Here is a 24,162-nt window from a genome sequence, read left to right as displayed (position 1 = left end):
ACCATTCAACTCTGATAAACTCCACAAACTACTTACTAACTACAGGGAGATAAAGAATAAGGTTGCAGTGAAGAAATTTGGCAGACACCACCTTAATCAAGTGATCAAAGTGAACGTTAGTATAATGGTTCAAACTGAGATTGTTTTCCACTGGGTAAGATGCAATGAGAGTACAACTTTACATCTGTGATATTTTTAAATTTAATCATGAGAAAATATCAGAGTAACCAAAATTGAGCAAAATCCTGCAAAATAACTGACCTGTAATCTTTAAAAATGCTCAGTTCATGGAAGTCAAGGAACTGTTTCATTTGGAAGGAAACTAGAGAGATGAGACGGCTAAATGCAATGCACGATTCTGAAGTAGATTCTATAAAGGACATTATCGGAACAATTGATGAAACTTAAATGGGGTCTGAGGATTAGATGGTGGGAATATATTAGTGTAAACTTCTTGATTTTGATGATTATGTTGTGGTTGTGTAGCAGCATGTCCTTGTTTGTAGGAAATGCTCACCAATGTATTTGAGTGTGATAGCACATCATGTCAGCGAATTATTCTCAAATGATTCAGGAATAAATTTCTTTGTACAATACTCATAACTTGTTTTGTAAATTGGAGATTGTTTAAAAAAATTAAAGTTGCTTCCCTGGCTTTTCCCAAGCAGCTCATAACATTACTTCTAGACTGGTTGTTGATTCTCTCTTGGGTAAAAGGGAATGTGGAAGAAGGCTGATGTAGAGTGCAAAGTGAAGATTCCTGTTTGTGGGCAGTATTACGCCACTGACTCCTACCCACCCTGAGAACTCTCTCTCCAGATTGATTACTTTCCACTCAAACCCCATTCCTTTCCCATTTCAGCTCCTATCAACCCTCACCATTTCGACTATAGGCCACCAATTTGCTTTCTGGCATTTTACCCCCAGCGCCTGACACATGGGAGGCTGAATAGCCATTTAAAGAATTAATTAGTGATGCCCTCTGCAAAGGAATTCAGCAGTGAAGTCTTAGAAAATAACTTAGTTCAACCTTCATTTAACATTCTCCATTAGTACAATAACTAAGCAGCAAAGAATTTTTTGTTTATTTTGCTTTCTGTGTTATTTTGAATGAGATGTTTCTATTTATGGCCCTTCCATCTGTACACGTTTTCCTGAACAGTCCCAGGTAATTAGCTTCCTGGAATATTGCTATGTGGCAGGTTCCTCTAGTCCAGATCTCTTACTCTTAGCTGCTTGAAAGAGTTACTGTCTCTCAAGATTCTATAGAAGCAGATGCTTCACCAATTTCTCTTTAACACGTGACTTCAGATTAAGGAAATTTTGTTGATTCTTCGTGGGAGGACACCTTACTCAGTTTCCCCTCTGGCTAAAATCTCACTTGCTATGCAAAATTCCTCCATGATCAACCCTGAATTCAAATCCTAAGAGCTATTGTTAAAATTCTAATAATAGCTAACGGTTATTAATTGCTCTCAAGGTGCCAACCCTTGTGGTAATCCTTTTTATGCATTAGTTCATTACTCCTCACAGCAAGCCTGTAAGACAGGTACCATTTTTGTGTACATTTTGTAGCTGAAGAGATAGATATTAGATTAAGTCTCTAGGAACAACTCCCAAATCTTCTTGGCGAAACTGAGCTTCCAAGGAGCTGCTCCTGGCCACCATCAGAGAGCCGCCTGTCCAAGTGAAGTTCTCCCCTTCCAGCTATCAGCTTGAGAACCAAGCTTGCAACATAAATGCTTCTGCTCTGCTCTTTACCCACGCACTCAGTTCCAAACTCAAGTCTTGAATTTGTGCCTCTGATTGATCTAACAAAAATCACATCTGGAACCCAAGCTGTTACAGAGTCTGGGAGATGTACTCTTCAGCCTTCTTTCTCTGTGGTATGGGAAGAAATACAAGAAGGGCATTGGAATAGATGTAGAGCAAGCTAATCTTCAGTATGCCACAGAGGGAACCTCTCTGTTGGGATTGGTTTAGGTGGATGTATGCCTACAGCAAGATTACAAATGCATTCTGGAGTGTGGCTCACTTTAGTTTCTACATCCGAATTTATACAGGCCTCACATTGATTATCTTTAGTACGTCTATCTGAATGAGAACTATTCCCGCAATTCTTTGAGCCCCTTTTCTCTTGTTCTTTTAAACGCCCTCATAGTTTCCAACATGGATAGTTTATCTCATAGCTCTCTGGATTAACTTTTGTAGAATCACAGATTTCCTACTTTCTTAGTCACCTAGAAAAGTGTAGCCTTCCATATCTCAGCTTCGTAGTGATAGAAAGACTGTGTGACGGTGCTCAGCCTCCAGCCAAGACTTCCTGGAAGAGGGCTCCACGCATGTCTCCATTGCTGTTTGTTTTGCTTTTTATCAGTACCATATGGAAACTGTAGCTCTGCATTGTCTGATATAAATATATAATGAGCCACATATCTAATTTAAAAATTTCTAGTAGCTACATTAAAAAACTAAAAAGAAACAGGCAAAATTATTTTAATAATATATTTTATTTCACCCATCATTTCCACTGGGGCCAGTAGAATCTATTTTACCCAAAATTGAGAGTGTTTTCTTGCTCTCGCTTTTTGGTGTCATTATGGAAAACTTTCAATGCAATGGTAAGTAGCCTTTGAATTTTGGGGAAAATTAACTTTTGGGTATCTTGTCATAACAAGTAATACAGCTGTTCCCATAGCAGAACTCCTGCTTCAGTGACCAGGTCATTATGCTTTAGACACATCAGGAACTGACCATTTTATAACTGAGCTCTCAGTTTGACAAGGTTCAACCTATGGTTCTATGTCAATGAATTGACTTCAGTTCTTTAGGAGAGTGTAAAAGGAAATCTACAGCATTTCTCTGGGGGTCATCCTCTTCTCTCTTCTCTCTACTGTTTCTATATTTTACTGGAGTTTCTTGCTATGCCATTGAGTCTCTAAGTAAATCTCTGCCTCTCCTGTTACATCTCTCATGTAACATCTCTCCTATGTTGTATAGGAGCTGGTGTCTCTAATTCCATTATTCTTGGGTAACCTCTAGACAACTAGATTTTTCGGTTTCCAGCAGACTCCAGTCTCTTTACCTTGAAAATGAAGATTAAAAACCCCTCTCTTTTCACTCTTTCTTTCAAGGACGATGGAAGCTTCAAATGAATTGCTTACCTTGAGCCTTTCTCCTCCTGTTCCAACACATTCACTGATATATGGCCAGGTAGTTCTTTCTGTGTCGTGTTAGAGATCATATGGTAGGTTTTATTTTTAAGAAAATTGGAATCTCCTTACTCTCTACCATCAGGGCTGGGTATTCACTTCTCTTTTTCATCATAGTTTTTCTTTATGATCTCAGCAAGTCACTTACCTTTTTTTTTTTTTTTTTGAGGAAGATTAGCCCTGAACTAACATCTGCTGCCAATCCTCCTCTTTTTTGCTGAGGAAGACTGACCTTGAGCTACCATCCATACTCATCTTCCTCTACTTTATATGTGGGATGCCTCCCACAGCATGGCTTGACAAGCAGTGCATAGGTCTGTGCCCGGGATCCCAACTGGTGAATCCTGGGCCACAGAAGTGAAATGTGCAAACTTAACCACTGCACCACTGGGCTGGCCCCAGTCACTCACCTTTTTTATGTCTCTGCTTCAGTACAAAGCAAGTGTTTTACATATAGCAAAAGAATGTACTGAATGTCCTTTGCATAGGTCAACACAGTTGACCTATGATTTTAGGACTTGTGCTTTCCATTATTATTGTAATGGCAGAGAATTTTAAAAAACAAACAAACAAAAATGATCTTTTGTGAAAACTGGCAGGTTTAGGGATACAACTTGAGGCCTTGGAAGAGAGCAAAGCTAACTCAACCATGAAGGTGTTTAACCTATTAGAAGACTCATTAGTGTTGGCAATGATCACCTGAGCCAAACAGTTGCAGGATAAACAAAAAATGATTTAACACACAACACTTTGTCATCCTAAAACTATGCTATGACAGTGTATTTATCAGTGGTAAAAGTTCCAGGTGTGCTGGGGAATGACTCCATGAGCACCCAGTTCTACTCTCACTGAATGTTCAGCCTACCAAGAGGTATAGGGACTAGGTCGTGTCAAGGAAATGTCATGCAAATTTATCCTATTTCATTTTAAACTATTATAATTAGTTGAAAATGATGATGAAGTATTTATATCATGACATATTTGAAGAGTGGTGCTTCAGTAGCTGGTCGGTTGGTTTAGGATGCTATACCACCTAGCAAAACATTTGAGACCTCCATGCTAGAATAATGCTTACTTTTAACTAAGAATTTATTATAATTAATTCAATCATGCCTGCCTTCCCAGTTCACCTCAGTGATGGTATGAAGCCCAAGCGCTCAGGTATCCATTATTACCTCATCTCCATACTGAGCTCAGTCTATTTGCCAGTCTGACTCACTCTCCCTTGGCCGCTTACGCCCCTAGAGCTCCTGGTCCATGACCAGCAAACTCTTTTGCATCTGCAGCTTTTTTCCTGATTGTTCACTTGTTTTCTTTGCTCCAACAGAAATACAGCTATTTCCAAAGAGCTTTCTCCTCATCTTCTAGGTCTCAGTTTAATAGAGAGACCTTTCCTGCCCATCCTATCTGACTACCATTATGATTTTTATTCTCTCTCAGAATAAGCTGGTTATTTTCTTCCTTGTACTCACCGCCTTTTGTACTTATTTAATTCATTGACTTATTATATTGCTAGTTTACTGCCAGTCTCCTCCTCTAGAAGGTCAAGTCCTCGATGAGGACAGAGACACTTATGCAACTGACAACTGCTCTCCAGGGCCAGAAACATACTGATAATGAACGGATGAGTGAATGATCCCAGAAGCTAAAAAAATTGAATACATTTTAAAAACTAATTTCATTTTTTGCATAAATATATGGGTGCTGTGGTCATAACTGTTTACTTGGCAAATTGAGTATCTATCAATTGGATGATAGCCTATCACTGCTTTTACCCATGTTCATAGAAAAAAAAATCCCATATAGGTTTGTCAGGTGGCTACATTTATTTTACTTGGTTTCTGAATCATTTAGACTTTGCAGCAGGACATGATTGAGCCATGATCTTATTTGACATGGCACGGTTGTTCATTCTCAGTAAAAAGTTGGAAATTTTACCTCTCCAGGAATGCATTAATTAGCGCTCACAACTTCTTTAGGTGAACTGATGTATATATGATTCTAAGCTGCTACTGCATTTGAAACCAGGGATAAACAGTTCTTGAAGTAAACACACCACAGTTATGAACAGAAAAATGGGCACCGTAGGAGAAAAGAGGAACCTCCAATTTTTAATGATACTTCTCTTTTCAGGACTGTAGTGGAAGGGGATCCTCCATCATTGCTACTGCATATCAAGGGACATTTTGTCCAATTAAAACCATGTCATAGAATTTTTAAAAGTCTGTATTATTTCAGGCTTAGGAATTCCTATGAAAGATTAACGAAAAAAAAAAAAAGGATGAAAATACATGCGAACGCACACACAAATTCCTTTCAAAAGATCAGCAAAATGTTCTCATGAGAATAAGGGGGAAAAAACCCTGAAAACATATCAGTATATTTTTGTGGAATTCTCGAATTTAACTAATTCACAGTATATATAATCAGGCTGAAAGAGCTAGGGCTATATATAACTTTATTTGTCCAATTAGTATCAGATTTTGCATGTAATTAACACTTCAGAGGAAGATGAGAATAGCTAGAATGAGAAGTCCATATGAAAGTAGAACAAAACTATTGGATCATATTACCTTACATTGCTGCAAAGAATAGAGTAAAATTTCAAAAAAAAAAATTCTAATTTATTTTACCACATAGAAAAATACAGCATGGATCTTTTAAAAATAAAGTCATAATTACAGTAACTACAATTCAACAGATTCACTGAGCAAAACCTTTTATTTATAACTACAAGTAGAGAAACTGATGAAGCATAAAAGACAAATATGTATAATCAGTTGGAAATTTGTCTGAGAGGAGGATTTTAGCAAAATAAAGGATTCGGTGTGGTTTAATGGCATTCGCCCAAGAGAGCTCCTGTTTCATACTCACATTCACAATGTAACACTTCATGGCTTACTTGCTACATTAACACAGTAGTGAGCTCTATAAAAGGTCAAGTTTGAATCCAGCGTTATTTGAACAATGTCCACCAAAAGGAGCCTCTTGTTGTATATTTATAATTTTAATTACAGGATACTAAACCTTCCTCATCATCACAAACTACATTGCAATTTATTGAATAAGATAGTAACCTTTTTAAAGTGTACGGTAATTGACTCCACTATTCTCTTATGAGCTCAGGAAAATGATAATTTCTCAAGAACTCTTGCTTAAGTAAACTAATTTTGAAATCTCTTTTAGGGCTAGATCTGCATAGCACAAAAATAAAGATGAGGAGACTAAATATCTGAAAAGCCAATGACTTTTTGCAGGCAATACAGCTAGTTGGTGACAAAGCTAGAACCATTGTCATAGGCTATAGCTTAACAGTGGTGGGCAGTGGTTCCTTTTGCTGTGAGTAATACAGTCCTTTGTCTCTGACACAGGAATCTCATGTCTTATGCAAACATCCATGGTACTATAGCAGATTGATTAAACTTTATAGTCAGTTTGATGGGAATTCTTTGGCTGCTAGTTCTCCTCCACACCATTAAACTTATTTAAGTAGGATAATATCCCAACAGTGGTTTTCCCAAAAACTCCATTTTTCTGGAAATGCAACCCTTCCTCCATCTACTACACTCCAAACAAACACAGAGTTAAGGCTGCAGAACCTCCAGAGTCTATTTTCTTATAATGTAAACCCACCTCCTTGGTCATGAGTAATTGGTCTCTTTCAGTTTGTTGGAACTGGTATTGAAAGAAAGAAATTACTCTCACAGGAAGCTGGACCTTAGAACATACAAACTTGAAACTGTCAGCTAAAATCATGTTCTTCCACGTGGATGAGGAAGCAGAGAATACTAGTTTGTACATTATTCGTAAAATTACATATGTCTCACTTTGCCTGAGATATTTTCTGCTTACATCCGTTTTCTCAGTATAATTATTAATAGTGTCTTCTCTTAAAATGTCCTGATTTGGGAGCTAAATTATATGGTCATTCTAATCACTCAAGATTCTTTGATGGAAAATGATAGAAGCTCAACTGGAACAGCAGCTGTCAAGTTATCATTCTGGGTCCCATCATCCAAGATAACTCAGCTTTCAAGCATGTGCAGAGTGGAGGGGGCAGAATTAATCTTTACATGGGGGCAAGTGCCTTTGAACTAGAAAGGTTCCTATATCTCATTTTTGGTAAGGGGGGAACTCCCTTTTTGAATTTGGTTCTCACATAAGTGTTGCTGTGTAGGCCCTTGCTGCTATTGGTGATATGAAGAGTAGCTCACCCTAACATGTAGCTCCTAGATACAATTGCTACAAAGGCTATGCTATTCCATCTTCTGGCTGTAGACTGTACGAATATGCAGGTTAGGTAATCTTCATCTGTGGATGCTGTTAAGAGGCTGTGACTGTCATTGGGTTTTTGACTCACAATTCATGCATTCATTCTCTATATCAACTAAAGTCAACTTGCAGGGAGAAAAAAGAATGATGCAGGTGCACAATGAGTAGTGGAGCAGAGAGAGAAGATAGATATCTTGGGTTTCCTCTTATGCTCCAATCCCCATTGAAACTGCCTCTGATGTGTATTCCTGCCTTTAGCTTCCATAAGATGCCCACAATTACTTCATAATTATACCTTTATGCTTAAGTTTTCTTCAAAATCTGTCTGTAACTTGCAATCCTTAAAATTCTGATGCAACTCAGAATCTAAACTCAGAATTAGCAGATTTAATTTTCCTGTATGATCAGATCAATATATTGAATTCATTTATTTATGCTTTTACTATATGAGTATCGAAGGCTTAATATATGCTGGACATTGTGCTAGCTTCAGAGACTACAATAAGTATGATAGACAGATTCCTACCTCCCTGAAGTCATCAAACTAATAAATACAGAGACAAGATCCTTCCCATTCTGTTTCCAAAGATTGATCAAATAATTCACTAGTCTATTCAGAACCTTGTTTATGCACCCTGGGTATTCATAGCCTGTGAAGAGTCACTGAAATGAAAATTCTCTGATCAAGAATGGATTCCATTCTAAAAAGGTAGATTTGGAAACATATGAAGGGATATTTATTGATCAAAAATATACATGTATAAATATGGTATACATAAGATGTAAGGTATTGTTAGAATATAGTGGTTAGTTTTAAAAAATATGCTGTATAGTTTCATTAGCTTCTACATCCTGCTATGGACATGTCTCTGACGTGGGTTTTAAATGATTGCTGGGTGGACTAGAATAGAAAATAGAATTCTACTATGTTAGCCAAACCTCCATGGAGAAAGTATTTTCTCAAAAGTAGGGGAAGGAAAGTTTGTTTCAAACCCAGAAAGAAGCTTGAGAGGTGGTTTGGAGACAATGGCTCATTGAGTTCATTTTCTCAGGCTGAGTGGGTGAGGCAAAGAAGGAAGTAGACTGATTGCTTTTAGCGTTCCCTTCTTAAGGGAACAAATCATTGTGTTCTTTGGTATTTATTAATTTATCTTCAATAAATGTAATTCCCAAGTACAGAACAGTCCAGGGGTTTTCCTTATGGTGTGCACATTAAATCAACAGATGAGGCAGAACAAGAATTGGAGTTGGAACAATTGGAGTTGGACTACTTACGTCCCACAGGGATCTTCTGAGAACAATTTGGGCTTCTAGGAAGGCTGATGGAAAATTTTTCAAGTTTACCAAAACATTGGGCTAGCAGAGTTTTGACAACTGTAGGCCAGTCCTTGGGGATCTAAATTGGCAATATTATGTTGCATATGACCCAGAAAGCCTGAACCTATACTTGGCCCTCTCTATTAAGTCCACTTAAGATGGAAACCTTGGTGGATCTCTCCTCCATCCTCTCCAGCTGCAGGTAGCGAGGTAAAGGAGATGAGATGTGTCCCTTCTGAAGCTGTCCACAGAGATGCGATGTCTGTATATAACCAGCTGACAATGCTTGCTGATGATATTGATAATTGTATTGAGAGTTCACTGGGCTGCCCACTGTTCTAGTGGTTTTCATACACTGTTAATTTAATTCTCATAAACACATGAGAAGATACTATAATTATCCCCATTTATAGATGAGGAAACTAAAGCAAGGAGAGTTAAAGGAACCTGCCCAGGTCACAGCCAGGAAGTGACAGAGCTAGAATTTGAACTCAGGCTATGTGGCTGCAGAGCGAATGCTTTGAACAATTTTTTCTGCCTCTCCTTAATGGTTGTAGCCTGGTGGCAGCCGGTGCTTGGCCCACTGTAGGTGCTCAGTGAACATTTATTGAGTAACTGACCATTGGGCTCATGGGGAGCTCTCCTTGATTTGCCAAAAGGTAGGCTAACTCTAAAATGTGCAGTCAGATAGGGTACATTTAGAAGGCTGGTCCTGTACTTTCCCTTCCTTAGTCTATCAATTGGAGATGGAAACCTTGTGGATCTTGGGAAATGTTCTTAATCTGAGAACTAAAAATTTCTTTTTGGGTCACATATCCCTTGAGAATCATATACACCTAAGAACCCTTTCTACATAAAAATGCTCACGCACAAACATTTTTTCATAATTTCCAGGATTGTTTAGATCTCTAGAACCTTCCAGGAATAACAACAGTGATTTTTGAAGAGTGACTCTGATCTTTGAACGTTGATACCTTTCACTTTCAAGTGAGTTACGTGAGTGCTTGCTTCAAGGAAACTTGTGTTCACATTTTACTGAGGTAGTTGCTTTTGTTTTTCTCCTTCAGGGGAAAGCTCCGTGCCAGTGTTACAGTTGGCTGTGGTCACTAGCTGGCTGCCTGGTAACGGCACAATTTGTGCATTCCATGGCGGGGCTCCAGAAAGGCAGAGTGCTCTGCCAGGGAGCGGATGTATGAGCTCCAGGTTTCTGACATTACTGATGATGCCCCTGCTGAAAGACCTCATTATTGCCGTAGCAAATACCGGGAGAACAAAAGGACCATTGTCAGAACAGAGGGCTATCTGTTATTGTTAATTGAATATTTTTGATTATGGTATTAAGTTGGTCGGAGTATTACAGTGTGTCTTTTTGGGCATGAGTTCATTTAGGCAGCTTCTCTTAATATGGGAACTAACTAGCACATGCTCACACACTCACAAGCCTCCTTTATCGGCGTTGTGGTGAGCGACAGCTGCAAGCTGTAGCATCTATTCAAAGAGTTCACAGTCTTTTGGGGGGGTGGTGGAAGTGAAGAATATAAGAAAAATGGCATGAATTTTGATATCTTTTTCACATTTAAGATTCTCTGGAAAAGGATATAATTTGAATCAACATGAAGTCTTTCCATGAGACTATAGAAATATAAACATGATTTATTGCTGGAATAGATGTTTTTCAGTTCTCAGGCAAAGACAAGAAGTATTCAACAAGTTTGGGGAGTGGATGGTTGCATTATCTCTGTGAAACCACATCATATTCTCGGGCACAATGAGGGGCTGTGAGTTAAGTGGAATCAACACCGGATGGAGAGATGAAGACCTGGATTCAGCTCCAGTTCTGTCATTAACAACCTATGTGGTCTTCAGCAGGCATCTACCTCCCTGAGCCTGAGCCACAAAAAAGAGGGGTTGAGCTGTGAGGTCCTTGTGAGCTCTGAAATACTATTATTTTATGAAAAGACAAGATTTCAATTTGTTGTTGTTATCTTGAGCTGCTCTAGAGCACTTGAATCTCATAGTTGAACTCCCTGAAATCTGTGTTCCATGTTCCATTCATGAAGGCATGGGGCTTCCAAACCCATCACAACATCCTGGATACACATTGGCATTGTGCCGCTGAGAAATAAAGTCAATGCTTAGAATCCACTTTTGAATTCTTCTGAATTTTACTTTCAGGATCAAGAGCAGGATATTCTTGATTTATTTCATCTTTTCCCCTTGCAGTGTGACAGATATTCAGGCAATAATTCAGGTAATAATAAGACCTGTGCTTTTGAGTTTTCTCCCCTAAATTCAGTTTAATTCTTTTTCTATTTTATTTTTATACCAATAATTGTTATTATTTTCTTTCATCTGGGAAGTCCTGGGAGGCACTTGGGCCAGTTGATTGAAGATGACCTAACAGAGAGGACCTTGTTTAGTTGAATTATTTACTCATCATTTAAGCCATGTCATTTCTATGACCTTAATTTTCCCAAATATCGGCTTCCCACATCATGGCCTATAGGCATTCTAGGAAGCCTACAACCAAAGCAAAGAGTGGAACATTTAGCAAATAATATCAAAGAGAAAATAAAACAAAGCAACTTTTACTGTATTTGTGCTTTCAAAAGACAGGGGTACAGGGCATACTATATATATATATATATTTTTTTTTTTTTCTTTAAGATTGACACCTGAGCTAACATCTGTTGCCAATCTTTTTCTTTTTCTTTCTTCTTCTCCCCACAGCTCCCCAGTACATAGTTGTATATTCTAGTTGTGCTGCGTGGGATGCCACCTCAGCATGGCTTGATGAGCAGTGCTAGGTCCACGTTCAGGATCCGAACTGGTGAAACCCCAGGCCACCAAAGTGGAGTGTGCAAACCCAACCACTCTGCCATGGGGCCAGTCTCCCAGGGCATACTGTATTTTGATGCTAACATATGCAGCCTGAAGGGGAAAATATGGGGTGTTAATAATGTTGATATAAGTTGTATTAGCTGAATGTCACATTATATTTTGGTGCTTTGGTTCAAAAACAAAATTATCACCTTATCACAAAGTTTTAGTATCTTGGAGGAACATTCATTTGAAAAGCTATATAATAATAAACATTTTTGTTTCTTCCCACAACTAGCTGGTGATGATTTTGTGGGTCCTTTCTCTTAAGATTAGGATTTCTTTCACATTCTGGTCTCCTCTAGAGGTCGATTCATGAAGTCTTGAATAGCCTGATGCAAAGGAAGCCATTTTTTGATAGACATTTTCAGAGCTGTAATCCAGCTGCAGAAACAACAGTGCAGGACAGGTGATTAAAAAAATTGTTGGACTCTAGGGAAATGAGATGTTACAAAGTCTTTTAAGTTATATTGTATTTTTTTTCTCTTGGTTATTTAGTTTGAAATTAACAAGGTAAACCATGCTTTTTGGGTTTCAGATTGAACAAACAAGTAAAATGCCAAATGTGAAATACACAGTGGTAGTCATGAAGTAAAACTATGTTGATGTAAATAATAGGATCAGAAGAGGGTACAATGTTTGTTTATAGGGACTAATGGAGCTACATGGATTTTAAGATTAGTAGTAGTATTTTACTGTGTCTATTTAAAATTTAGTTGATCAAACATATTGTAATCAAATATTGCCATTAGGGCAAAATATTTCTGCATTACTGTTAACCACAGCAAGCTCTCCAGTTAACTCTCTTCTCCTCTCCCTAATTTTCATTTTCTTGGATGATGTTTTGCAAAATGTACACACATAACATTTATTCTAGGGGATGGTTAATAGATGTTATTTTTTGAAAAATGGTTTGGGTTAGATAAGCTTAGGTAGTGGGAGTTATGCAGAGTTAACCAGGATTCTTTCCAGCAGAGTGTTTGAGAAACACTAATAATTACTTTGTGTTTCTCTGAGTGTGGAATATGATTTGGATCATTTCCTAAACTTAACTATTCTTTGGGAGTAGGGTATCTTGTGGAACCAGTGTTCCAATAACCATACTTTGTGAAACTCTGCTCTTATGCTTTGAAATATTTTTATAGTGACAATATTGTGTCTTATTGATAATATCCACTCATGAGTTTGGCAATGAGATTCAACTATTCAACCTCCTCTCTTAGAGAAGCCAGTGGATTTTATCAGATAGGAGTTAACTCTATTTCACTGACCCTTTTACTAATATGCCAGCTGGAGCTTCACCTTCAAAGGAACTATCTTAAACTGCCACCCAGATTGTATAGCACATACCCAAGGAAGAAGATCTTGGCAAAATATCTAGCAATTCTATATTCATTATCCTCCCACTCTAGCCTATGCTTAGTAAGGAGTGGAACAGGCAAGGTTTACATAACGAGAGAAGGCCTAGAGAGATCCCTTCGCTTCTCCCCAAATGGTATTTTGCTGGAGATCCTGAAATTCTACTTTTGGAGTTGTATTTCTTTGGGTTAAAATAGTGTATCTGGTTCTTGCAAATGCCCCTGGAAATTTTACCATGTCTTCTGTTTTAACAAATTACCGTGAATTTCTCTATTAGATCCTTTTTACCCAGAGAGTTGGGAGAAAGCAACTAAATGAGGTGAGAGATGGTCACCAAGTAGCTGAGGGTAGGAATGGGAGATGAGGGCACTGGATGTCTTAGAGATAGGAGTTAAGTCAGCGAGACATGAGAGATGATGGAGGATGCTCTAGGTACCAGACAACATTTCTGCTCCATGGTTTTGTCTCTGTTAACTTTCCTGCTTTTTTTTTTTCCAGAACCAAATTATGAACCAGATGCCCATTAGTGCATGCCAAGCTGGATACTGGACATAATGAATTTGATAGGTGAGTCCTATGTCCTTCAATGACTTTTAACAAAATCAAACAACTGACCAGATTCAGATGGACATATCAATAAGAGTTATGTGAAGGGAGGTGAAACAGCAAATCTGTGAATTAATAAATTAGAATATTTACAGATTATGGTCTTAGTGAATTTTTTATGTTGAAGCCTGAGTCAGCCACTGCCTTGGGAAGAATTGGAGACTCCTTTTTCATTTGAAAAAGATACTTCTGGAAGAATCATCTATGCATTGAAAGAAAAAAAATATCCTGGGGAATATGAACTATGGAGACTATGCAAAGAAAGGAAGAGATTTAATTGAAGATGTGGAGTTGAAGTTGAAAAATAAGGATAAGCCTTTGCTAAGAAGGCTCTTGTCAGGACAGATAAAGAAGAAGAAATATGCAGACCCTGACTTACCGTTGGTTTTCTGTCTTATTTTCTGCACAGAAATAGAAAGTCTTGAACTCTTCAGATGGAGGTTTGAGTTCAATTACTGATTGCTTGAAGCTAAGGATCTGCTCGTTCACCCTATATCCTTGCAGATATAGGCCACCTGCAGAGGGTGAGAGCAAAAGGCAAGTGAGGAGAACAGGGAAAGCGTAAGATGGAGAAAAGGAGTCTGAAAAGGTGTCAAGAAAACTTTCTATCTGAAGGAACCTCTAGTCCAGGTGTCTCAATTTACCAAGGAAGAAACTGAGACTCCAAAAGGATATGTAATTTAAGGTCATCCACTAATGATTAACGGCAAGAATGGTAGCAAAGTTTGCATTTCTTGGTTTTCATTTTTTCAGTCTCTTCACTACTTGTTCAGTGTTTAGCTTAGAGTTACTGAGGGCCTAACCTAGCTTCTTTACCTGGAGGACACACTTTGAAGTAAATTTTTCAGTATCAAAGAATGATACTTGTAATATCATCTTAGAGGAAAATCAAATGATATTTGCTTGGGCAGAACCATTAAGAGGTCCTTCCTGAAGAATAATGAAGACAGCCAGAAGTTTCTGCAACCAACATAGATCCCCACCTTTCTTGGGTATATGCAAAGCACATTTAAAATATGAACCCACAGGGTGGTATGAGGGAGTCAACCTGAATTAAAATAAGAAGAAATGATTGGTTTTAAAAGATAATTTTCTCCCCATGGTCCTTTGAAACTGTGTTAGTGGTTACATACTGCTTGGCCTGAATTTTGTTTCCATTATTTGGGGGTTGGGAGGAGGACATCAGTTTAGGAGAAGGTGCTTCTCCTAGAGTCAAAACCCTTGTGTGTTTTTATGGTGTCTGGATGCTCTGAGGTAACCTGAATCTCATGCAGAGACTCTAGGTAACATCATTAAGAGTGATAATTAGATGTTTAAACCTCTTCCTTGCTCTTCCTGCCTCTTGTTCTTACCCCCTACTTGCCCCCAGGAGCCACTTTTAGTGAACTGTACTAACAAGGAAAACACCAAAATACAACCTGGATTTTTGCTACATACCCAATAACAATTCTCTGCCAATGTGTTAATAAGGGGCTGTGAAGGGAAAATTTGGTGCCTTTGAATATGGCTGACTTTGTTTTCCTTTGGGTTACACTTGATACCAATGTACACTGTCAGGAAGTCAAATGTTTTTCTTTTTAAACAGAATGAGTGACTTTTGAAATTTAAAAATTGCTTATGTTATAGATGGGGGTTAGATGCACTATTAAATTCTTTTTTTATTTTCATTTAAAAAGAGCCAGTTTTAGAACTAACTTTTAGGAAAGCATTCATTTTAGAAATGGCTAGATTGTTTTTCCTTTAGTAGGTCCTAGTAAAACGGTGTTTGTCAAAATCAGAGAGTGACTTCTTTCTTTGGCATATATATATATAAACATATTTGGCATATATATATATAAACACTGTTATTGAGATATAATTTACATACCATAAAATTCACCCATTTAAAGTGTACAATAAATGATTTTTAGTTTATTTATGGAGTTGTGCAACCATCACCATAATTTAATTTTAGAGCATTTTTGTCACCTCAGAAAGAAACTCCATACCCAGTGGCAGTCACTCCCCATCTGTTGCCCTATCTTAACTCTAGACAATCCTATCCCACTTTCTGTCTCCATAAATTTGCTTTTCCTGGGCCACAATATAAATGAAATTATATATATAACTATATATATAATATGTGGTCTTTGGTTACTGGCTTCTTTCACTTAGCATGATGTTTTCAAGGTTCATCCTTGTATCGCGTATGAGTACTTCATTCCTTTTTATCACTGAATGATATTCCATTGTATGGATATACCACATTTTATTTATCCACTTTTTAGTTGATGGACATTTGAGTTTTCTTTAATTTTTTGACTATTATGAATAATGCTGCTATGAATATCATGTACAAGCTTTTGCATGGACATTTTTGGGTATATGGTAGAAGTGGAATAAGCGATGTGCTAGATGGGCAGGCCTATAGGATATCTAGAAACATAGCTGAGAGTTATTTTGCTGTCTTAATTCTCTGCTCCAAACAATAGTACACAGCCATTTTGTTACTGTACTGATTTCTGGCTTCTTCCTCCTTGTGAGATTTCCTTTTCTCATGTGTCTGAGCAGATATGAATACCCTCCCCTATCTCTACCCATTTTGAGAATGGATAGAAGATTTGGTCCAGAAAGTATCTGCTACAAACAGGAAAGTTTCTGACCAGTTATAAGGTAGAAATGATTGTCAGTAAAGACATCCAATTATAACCCCATTATCTCATTTGAGGTGACCTCATTGGGCCAGTCTCTATCTGTTATTAGGTAGCAGCAATAAATAGCAAGCTGGCACAGTGTTTGGACAGAGATTTCTCTCAAGAACTGTGCAAGCATTATGTGTTCCATTTGCTGCAGTAATGTAAAAGATATCTGAGAAGTGCACACAGACTTTCATGTGATTTATTCAAGAATGATAGTTACCAGTCACAATTGGTTACTTACGGCTCTTGCTAGAGAGAGATAACACGAAAAAAATCATCACGCGTATGGTGAATGACAAGGGGCTTCAGGCCTGTGAAGAGGCACTTGAAAAGAGGGCTTCTGGAATACTTACACTGTGGCTTTTTAATATTAGCAGGCATAAGAAAGCCAGTAATCCATATTGTTAAAGTACTAGCACTTTCCTTAACAGTAAGGAAAGACTTCAGGGAATGGACTGGGGCTAAATCCCACGATGTACATTAGAGCTATATTCAACCAGCTGCAAGTGAAATGTGGGATTAGCCTCTAATGTGGTTTTTACAGGAAATCATGCCTATGTTGCTTCTTGTGTCTTGCTCTTTCCATTCATCTCACTGTTATCTTTTCTCTGCCTTTTCTTTGTTGTCCTCAGTATTGTCTTGGCATCTCAGGTGACTGTTATAAGAAAGACACCATGCCCAAAATACTACAGATACCTTCAGAAATAAGAAGTAGCATATGAGTTCTCCCAGATCTGTCATAAAGAACATAAATCAAAGGAATAAAATAAATAATAAGTAAAAATAAAACAGGAAAGCAACTGAGATGCTACGGCCAGGGGACTGTGTCTTTATGAAGTGGTGACCAAGGAAGCCTGTGGGTCTTAACAACAAAGCAACTAATATGGTAGGCATATTACAAAGACAATTGAAAGGAAAGAACTTTCTTTAAATACTCTAAGATTTTGAACATAAAACTGATGAAACAAGCATATAAGCAGAGACAGTGTTTTGTGCATTAGTATTTTTCCAACTTTTTTGGCCCTGATCCAAAGATGTAATAAATACAGACCTCTACATGTTTTCATACAATTAGGCTAAAGTTTTGTGAAACGTTGTGATATACCATGATATTTTCTATTCAATTAAATTCTATTCTGTTGTATTTTTAAATCTGGTCACAACCTACTAAACTGATCACATGACTCAGGAATGGGGTCAAAACCTGCAGCTTGGTAAATACTGCTATAAATGGTAATCAAGCCCTGCTTCAAGGTTATGACCTTCACAGGGCTGGAGAACGAGAAACCAGATCAGGGTGGAATGTGCAAGAGCCAAGCAGAGCTTGGACAGTACAAGGAAAGGAAGAATTACAGATTAGAGCAGTACGAAGCTTACCCACTTGGTATCATCTAGAAGAACTGAAAATGAGTGTTAGAGCTCTTTATAATCTTTATGAATATAATAACGATTCATATTCCATGCATATAATGATGATTAAGTTAAACAGTATTTTAGTGCTGTAGTGTTCATGGCACAGCATGGGTTCGGCCACTCTCAATAAATTTCTCTGCCGTCCTCACAACTCCTATGGCTCTTGTGATAAAGACTTATGCTGGGTGGACTCTGGCTATTGCAGTCAGTGTGCTGATGTCCAGAGTGCAGAGACCAGACACACAGCACTACTTTAAGAAGGCTAATTTCTGCCAGGGAGTGCCTCACATGGCATTGTGGCTAAGAGTTTGGGCACAGGATTGAGATAGCATTTGTTCACATTTTGTCTCTCTCACTTAATAGCTGGGTGACCTTCAGCATGTTAGTTAACTTCTCCAAGCCTTAGTTCTCAGTTATAATGGGGATTCTCATTGATAAAAACAATGGATTTTTTTGCAAATATCCATTTTAGATAATGAGCGTAAAGTGCTTATCCAAGTCTTGGACACACAGGGAGCATTCACTAATACATGCTAACTTTCCCACTCCAATACACCTGAGCAGTATGACCCGGTCCTCTGAAAAAATGTGGCTCCCCAGAGCAGTGATTCTTAGTGGCGAATAGAGAGGGGCACACTTATTTTGGGAATTTCCCACAGGAGATTTGGACATGCCTTGACCCTATCTTGGGTTTCATTGTGCCGGATCATTGGCTGTAAGCCTCAGGTCATGATCCATGTTAAAATGTACAAGAAAGTTGAGAAGGACTCTTAGCAAAAGGGTAAACCTTAATTTCAAATTTAAATCTCGGGAAGGGTAAAGGACTTCAGAAGGGCTCCTGCATAGCCAGCTTAATGCGGAAGAAGGGTAAGCAGGTGATTAACCCTGGGAGAGCTTCCATCTGGACCCAGCAGCTGTCAGGGTCAGAGTGTGGAGGGGTGGCAGGAGAGTGCACCTTGGAACAAGGTACATGCTCAGGGAAGTGGTATTTTTAATTCAAGGAAGAGTAGTCATGTAAAACCAAAAATCACAGGCCTCTATTTTGGAACCTGGCCAGATATAAAATTTCTGTTGGAATTTTAGTAAGAAAAATGTTCTTTTAATTCATATTTGTGATAATTTCTGCCAGAAAGAAGGGTTTCGGGGCAAAGTATAAGATCCTAGAGTGCTCTGGAGGCAACAAAGAACCATGGAAGGTTCTGGAAAGATATATGAAATGATGAGAGCTGAATATAAAGAAGACTTCCATTTTTCTCCTCATCTATTTTTTCTTTTTGTTGGTATAACTTAGGCTATCTGGGTTCAAATTCCTTCTTCACCATTTACTAGCCAGGGGAACTTGGGTAGATGATTTAACTTTACTAAGCATCAGTTTCCAGACTTGTAGGTGGGATAATAACCTATCTTATAAGATTGTTGTAGAAATTAAATGAAATGATAAATAAAAGCACTTCACAGAGTGACCAGTACAAAAGCTGCACTCACTAAATGACAACTATGCTTGGGCTGTTATTATTTTCAGGCCATTTAATGGTAGCCCTTGCCCAGCTCTCTAGGACTTTTCTAAGTAGGGCTTCTGAACTTTCAGGATAAGGGAAGCCACCCAAGGGCTGTCATTACTATTTTAAACTCTTGGAATCAGCAGCAGTCTCTGGGCCGCAGGAGTTTGGAAGCACTTCGTTAATACTTCAGAGTTTGGAGTAATCTGAGCTTTCAATCCTAAATATTTCCTGTCTACCCTTGGAAATAATCTCTTGAAAATGAACTTCATTGATTTCATAATTAAAATAGTTCAGACTTTTGCAGTGATGTTTTATAATGAAAATCTCAGTCAATGACTGCTTGCAGGTTTATTTTGTTTACCTTCCTTCCCATCCTGGTATCAGATGCTTAAAGCTGTGGGTTTGGGGTTGAATAGAAACAGCCTGTTCTGTAAGTGCTTAGAGATGCCGGCTATCTCTTAATAGTTGAATAAGATTCTGAGTCATGTTTTAATACTCTCAAACTAGAAGGCGAGTAAGTGGAAGAGAATCATTATATTGTTCATTCTGAGTGATGAGAAATGAACCATAGTGTGATGCTCACCTTGTACCTCTTTTGTACCCTTCCAAGAAGGTTGCAATGGTCACCACATACTTCCTTCCCATTTGGCATGGCTGTATAGCTTAATTAAACATAAACATTAATGCTAAAAAAAGAAATTAAATAATTGAGATTCCAGAATGTTCACTATTGCTAATTATTATTATTTTTTTAAAGATTGGCACCTGAGCTAACATCTGTTGCCAGTCTTTTCTTTTTTTTCTTCTTCTCCCCAAAGCCCCCCAGTACAGAGTTGTAGGTCCTTCTGGCTCTGCTGTGTGGGACTTGATGAGCGGTGCTAGGTCCACGCCCAGGGTCCGAACTGGCAAAATCCTGGGCTGTGGAAGCAGAAGATGCGAACTTAACCACTTAGCCACGGGGCCAGCCCCCACTATTGCTAATAATTTAAAGATTCTTCATTTGGGAAAAAGTCCAGCTGCAAATAAACTACCGATAATCTCTTGTGTCAAAAATTACAAGGGGGCTAAACAATCTTTCTTGTAAAAATCAGGCACAATTATTTTATTACTAAATTATATTGTTTATATACTTATTTTGTATATACAGCTTTTAATATATATAATTTAATAAATATATAATAAAATGTATGTATATAAGATATACATACATTTATATCTTATATACATACATTTTATATAGGGAGAGGTTTTTATAGAGAGAGATTTATATTAAGATTTCTATATTTATATAAAGCTTGTCACTTCAATGGCAATTATCTCATTTAATCTTCACAATAGTCCCGTGAAATAGATAGCTATTTCCATTTTATAAATGAGGAAACTAAGTTTTAGGAAGCTAAGTAACTTGCTGAAGAAAAATTGACAGTTAATTGACAGTTCTTTTTGTTACTCACTTGTCCAAGATTAGGGATACTACGAGAAAAGGGTGGAGTCACTACCCAAGAAAACTATTGGCATTGACTCTGAATGTCATCAATGACTGAGAGAATGAAGGAGTTTATCTTTTGCTTTTACTGCCTGGAAAAGCATGGGGTTAAGCGTATAGGCTCTGGAGTTAGCTTGGCTGTGTTCAGATCTCAGCTTCGTTGCTTACTACAGTGACCTTGTCAAATTATGTAGACTTTCCAGCCAGTTTTCTTATCTGTAAAATGGGAATAATAATAATACCTCTTCTCTGGAGGCTAAATGAACTAATTTAAGCAATGCACACAGCTCAAGGCTTGGTAAAGTCTCCATAAAGCTAAGATGTCATTACTGTCATTATTGTAATTACTATTATTCCAAGTGAAAGTTGAGTCCATACCTGAGGCCTGGGTGGAGCGAATGCTAGCATAGAAGTAAAGGCAGCCATCCTTCAGAATGCAATAGTGCTGGACCCACATGTCCGTGCTTCTGTCTAGTTGGTGCAGAAGGCCCAGGCACTCTGGGTTCTTGATGGCCAGGGGTGGGAGGCTACTGTTGTGCAGGGTAACATCTTCCCAGACATGGTTCTGCAGGTGTGGCACAAAGGGATCATCTGAGCAGTCATCCTTTGCCAGTGGTCATCGACTCCCAGAACTGATGGCATCAGCACCAAGGCTGTTTGACTTCAAAGAAGCCGCTGCCCTAAGAGATTCTATTGCTGAGGCAATGTGAGTACTTGAGCAACTAGCCTGAAATCCTGACTTTATCCATTAGCCATAGAGAACTTCTCTCTTTTCATGTCCACTGACATCCCTTCTCTTTGGCTTCTGTTCTATGTGAGGAAGTCAAAAGAATATGAGAGATGTATAGAAAGGAAATGAAAATGGGCACCTCAGCAAAAGCTATTTTTAATGGCTCTGTCTATATGTACAGGCCCTGATGTGCTATTTCACTCGCCATTGGGATTGTCCTCCTAGCCCTGTTCCTGGTGTATCCACTGTGACTAATAGCAGCCCCTGGTTCATGCTTTACTTTGTCTAGAACTCCCATTTATGCAAAGGAACAAGTTAAATGCCCCAGGCTAGATCCAGCCTTAGGCTCTCACGGTCAGTGATGTGGAAGACCCATGATAAATCAAGATCCTCTACTCTGGAGAGCAGCCTTCGGTGCACAGCCCTGAGAGGCAGGCTTTTCCTGGGAACTTGACCTGAGGCAGCGAGCATGGTGCTTCATCTCTTTATCAGAACGCCCTGCTGGGTGTTGGCCAGTTTCTCTTCTTTATTTGGTTTCATTTTTGCTCTTTAGTTTTAACAAGACAGTGCCAAAGATTTCAGAATGCAGAGCTGACTGTATGTTGTGCTGTGAAGTGGGAGCCTGCTGGGAGTTTGGGTGTTCCTTTTACACTCTGCTGCAGATACTCTGAGTGCATTAGCAGAATAGATCCCTCTTAAAAATATCAAGGCTCATTAGGATGACGCACTGGAGAGATGGATGAGTGCATTGAGCATTGTGTTCCAGGTAAAATGAAACACAAGTCCTGCTGTTTGTCATAAGATGATCCAGGGACTGTTCTGAAAGGACAGTTACAGGGCACAGGGCAGTACATTTCAGCTCAAAAATCCAATTTTCCTGAATGTACAAGAATCAAAACATGTACAGAAGATAATTGATAGCAAATACCTCTTGCTTGTATGCTATTTTGAGAGGAAATGAACATGTTTAAAAGGAAATCTATAACCTTATTAGAAATCATATCCAAAGCATAAAAATGAAACAAGTGAGTATTAAAGCAACCCTCCCCGCCCCCCCACCCCCATCCCACACCGCATGCCAAGCCAGGTCATAGCACTGGCTCAGAAAGAGGGTATCAGATGCCTTGGGGGCTGAAGTTATGACTCATGTGTTGATGTTATGAAGTTATCTATCAGTTTATAGGACAAGTCTCAATTAAAAAATATATTGCTTCAAGGCTAGGAATCGTGAATAGGCAGAATTGGTGAAATTTGGCCTAATACATCTCTGGAACAAGGATATGAACGTAAAGCACTGCATTTCTGAACATGAGACATTCATTTTCTAATAAGCTGCTCGGCCGACAGCACTATCCCGATGTCCCTGAGAGCTTGTACTGAGGGAGTGCAAAGAAAACAGAAGCAGTGGTTTAACTTCATGGGGAACAACTGGACTGCTCCGTGTGGAACAAATTCCATCCCGGTTTGTGACTACCCACCGAGCTCACTGAGAGAAATGTCATACAAACCCCTGAAAGTAAAAAGAACAGCAGGAAAGCAATCCTCCCCCTGAAATCTGAGTAGGAAACCCTGTTGACTTAAAATCCTCTTTCTCAGCTTTGAGAGCAGATCTGAGAAGTCCCAGGGCAGACTGCATGACATCTAACTTGGTCCTTTCTACCTCTGAGGAGAAAAGCAGAATGAAGGGAGGGATAAATATCAAGGACAACTTACCTGGCGGACAGGATGCGCTGCTTTGTCCATTGCCTCAAGCCATCTGAAAGACAGTAAAATGAGCGGTGCTTTCCTTAAGGGGCTGGGTAAGTGTCACACGGAGGGGCCTGTTCTCCCTAAAACCCGTCGTTCAGACAGAACAGTCCTGAGGCTCAGATATATTTCACTGCTCTAAGTTCAAGGTTGAAGGGAGACACATTCTTACAAAATTGACATTACTAGGTGGCAAAACCCCACTCCCATTGGGCATATTTAAAGTAAATTATTCTCATTCTCCTCCTTTACTACAGTTTAATTAGCGCCTAAAAGAAAATTCGTTCACTTTTTATTTTACCCAGGTATGTGAATTTATTAACACCAGCAGGGCTGATGATAATTGGTATATTAACAGTAAGACACTGGCTATTAAAATAGGGAAAGACTGGTAAATAGTCACTGTCTTGAGCCTGTCCCCAAGTGTTCTTTGAACATAGTGGCGACCTTTAGAGCACCATTAGTGCTGCTGCTTGAGCACTGAATTTTCTTAGTCTTGTCTCCTTAGCCAGGTACCAGCCTATCTACCACACCCCATCTTGTCAATCTTCTTCCATTTTCTTTTAAATCCCCTGACATTCAATCAAACATACTTCTTGCTCTTCTCCCCAAAGCTTGACTTATTCCCTCTGCCCTCTTCTGTTCCCTTTCTTCTTTGGTTTGCTTATCTGATCCTATACCACACCTTTCATAAACTCCTCCATCATCCCACATCCAGAGACCTTCTCTCCCTACTCTCAACTACTGTGCCACTCTGTCTTCTTCTATAGCACTTCTTGATTTCCATTTTGCATTAAAAATATTGGAATAAATGGCCTATCTTCTTGGCTTAAAGCTTTTTTGAAGGCAAGAATTGGCGCTTAATCAATCTAATGGTTCGCAGAGAATTCAAAACAGTGTCTTAGACATATTAGCTATCCAATAAATATTTTGTCCATGAATTGAAATACAATCAAGCCAC

At 38.6% G+C, this 24,162-nt stretch overlaps 2 protein-coding genes across 6 annotated transcripts in view; one reads left to right on the top strand and one right to left on the bottom strand.

The window, feature by feature from the left end:
- Positions 1-24,162, top strand: part of MACIR (macrophage immunometabolism regulator) — a 178,798-nt gene that overhangs the window by 146,678 nt on the left and 7,958 nt on the right. For 4 of the 5 annotated variants that reach the window (XR_011505923.1, XR_011505922.1, XR_011505918.1 and 1 more), the window contains one exon: positions 13,539-13,607. The gene's annotated coding sequence lies outside the window, so the exon portion shown is untranslated. Of the gene's footprint in view, positions 1-13,538; positions 13,608-21,296; positions 21,432-23,051; positions 23,255-24,162 lie in introns of all 5 variants that reach the window. The other variant, XR_011505917.1, reaches the window with a different exon arrangement.
- LOC123289823 (interactor protein for cytohesin exchange factors 1-like) lies at positions 11,466-23,360 on the bottom strand. Its single transcript, XM_044780074.2, has 4 exons — positions 23,169-23,360; positions 21,104-21,290; positions 14,026-14,161; positions 11,466-12,065 (listed from the first exon to the last, which is right to left on the bottom strand). Exons 1-4 carry the CDS (start codon positions 23,196-23,198, stop codon positions 11,966-11,968), a joined length of 453 nt encoding a protein of 150 aa, XP_044636009.2. The 5' UTR covers positions 23,199-23,360; the 3' UTR covers positions 11,466-11,965.

The sequence above is a fragment of the Equus asinus genome, chromosome 9, assembly GCF_041296235.1.
Source record: "Equus asinus isolate D_3611 breed Donkey chromosome 9, EquAss-T2T_v2, whole genome shotgun sequence".
NCBI classification, from domain to species: domain Eukaryota; kingdom Metazoa; phylum Chordata; class Mammalia; order Perissodactyla; family Equidae; genus Equus; species Equus asinus.
Note: the sequence above shows the minus strand (reverse complement) of the source record. Positions and strands in the feature narration are given on the sequence as shown.

What these genes read in the sequence shown, in the direction of transcription:
- LOC123289823 (XM_044780074.2), bottom strand. Translation starts at nt 23,198, where the DNA reads ATGGACAAAGCAGCGCATCCTGTCCGCCAG. An exon ending in CAGCGCATCCTGTCCGCCAG is followed by an intron (nt 21,291 to 23,168) that starts GTAAGTTGTCCT and finishes CCACACCTGCAG; the next exon opens with AACCATGTCTGGGAAGATGT. An exon ending in TCGCTCCACCCAGGCCTCAG is followed by an intron (nt 14,162 to 21,103) that starts GTATGGACTCAA and finishes CACCCTCTGCAG; the next exon opens with GTGGCCTATATCTGCAAGGA.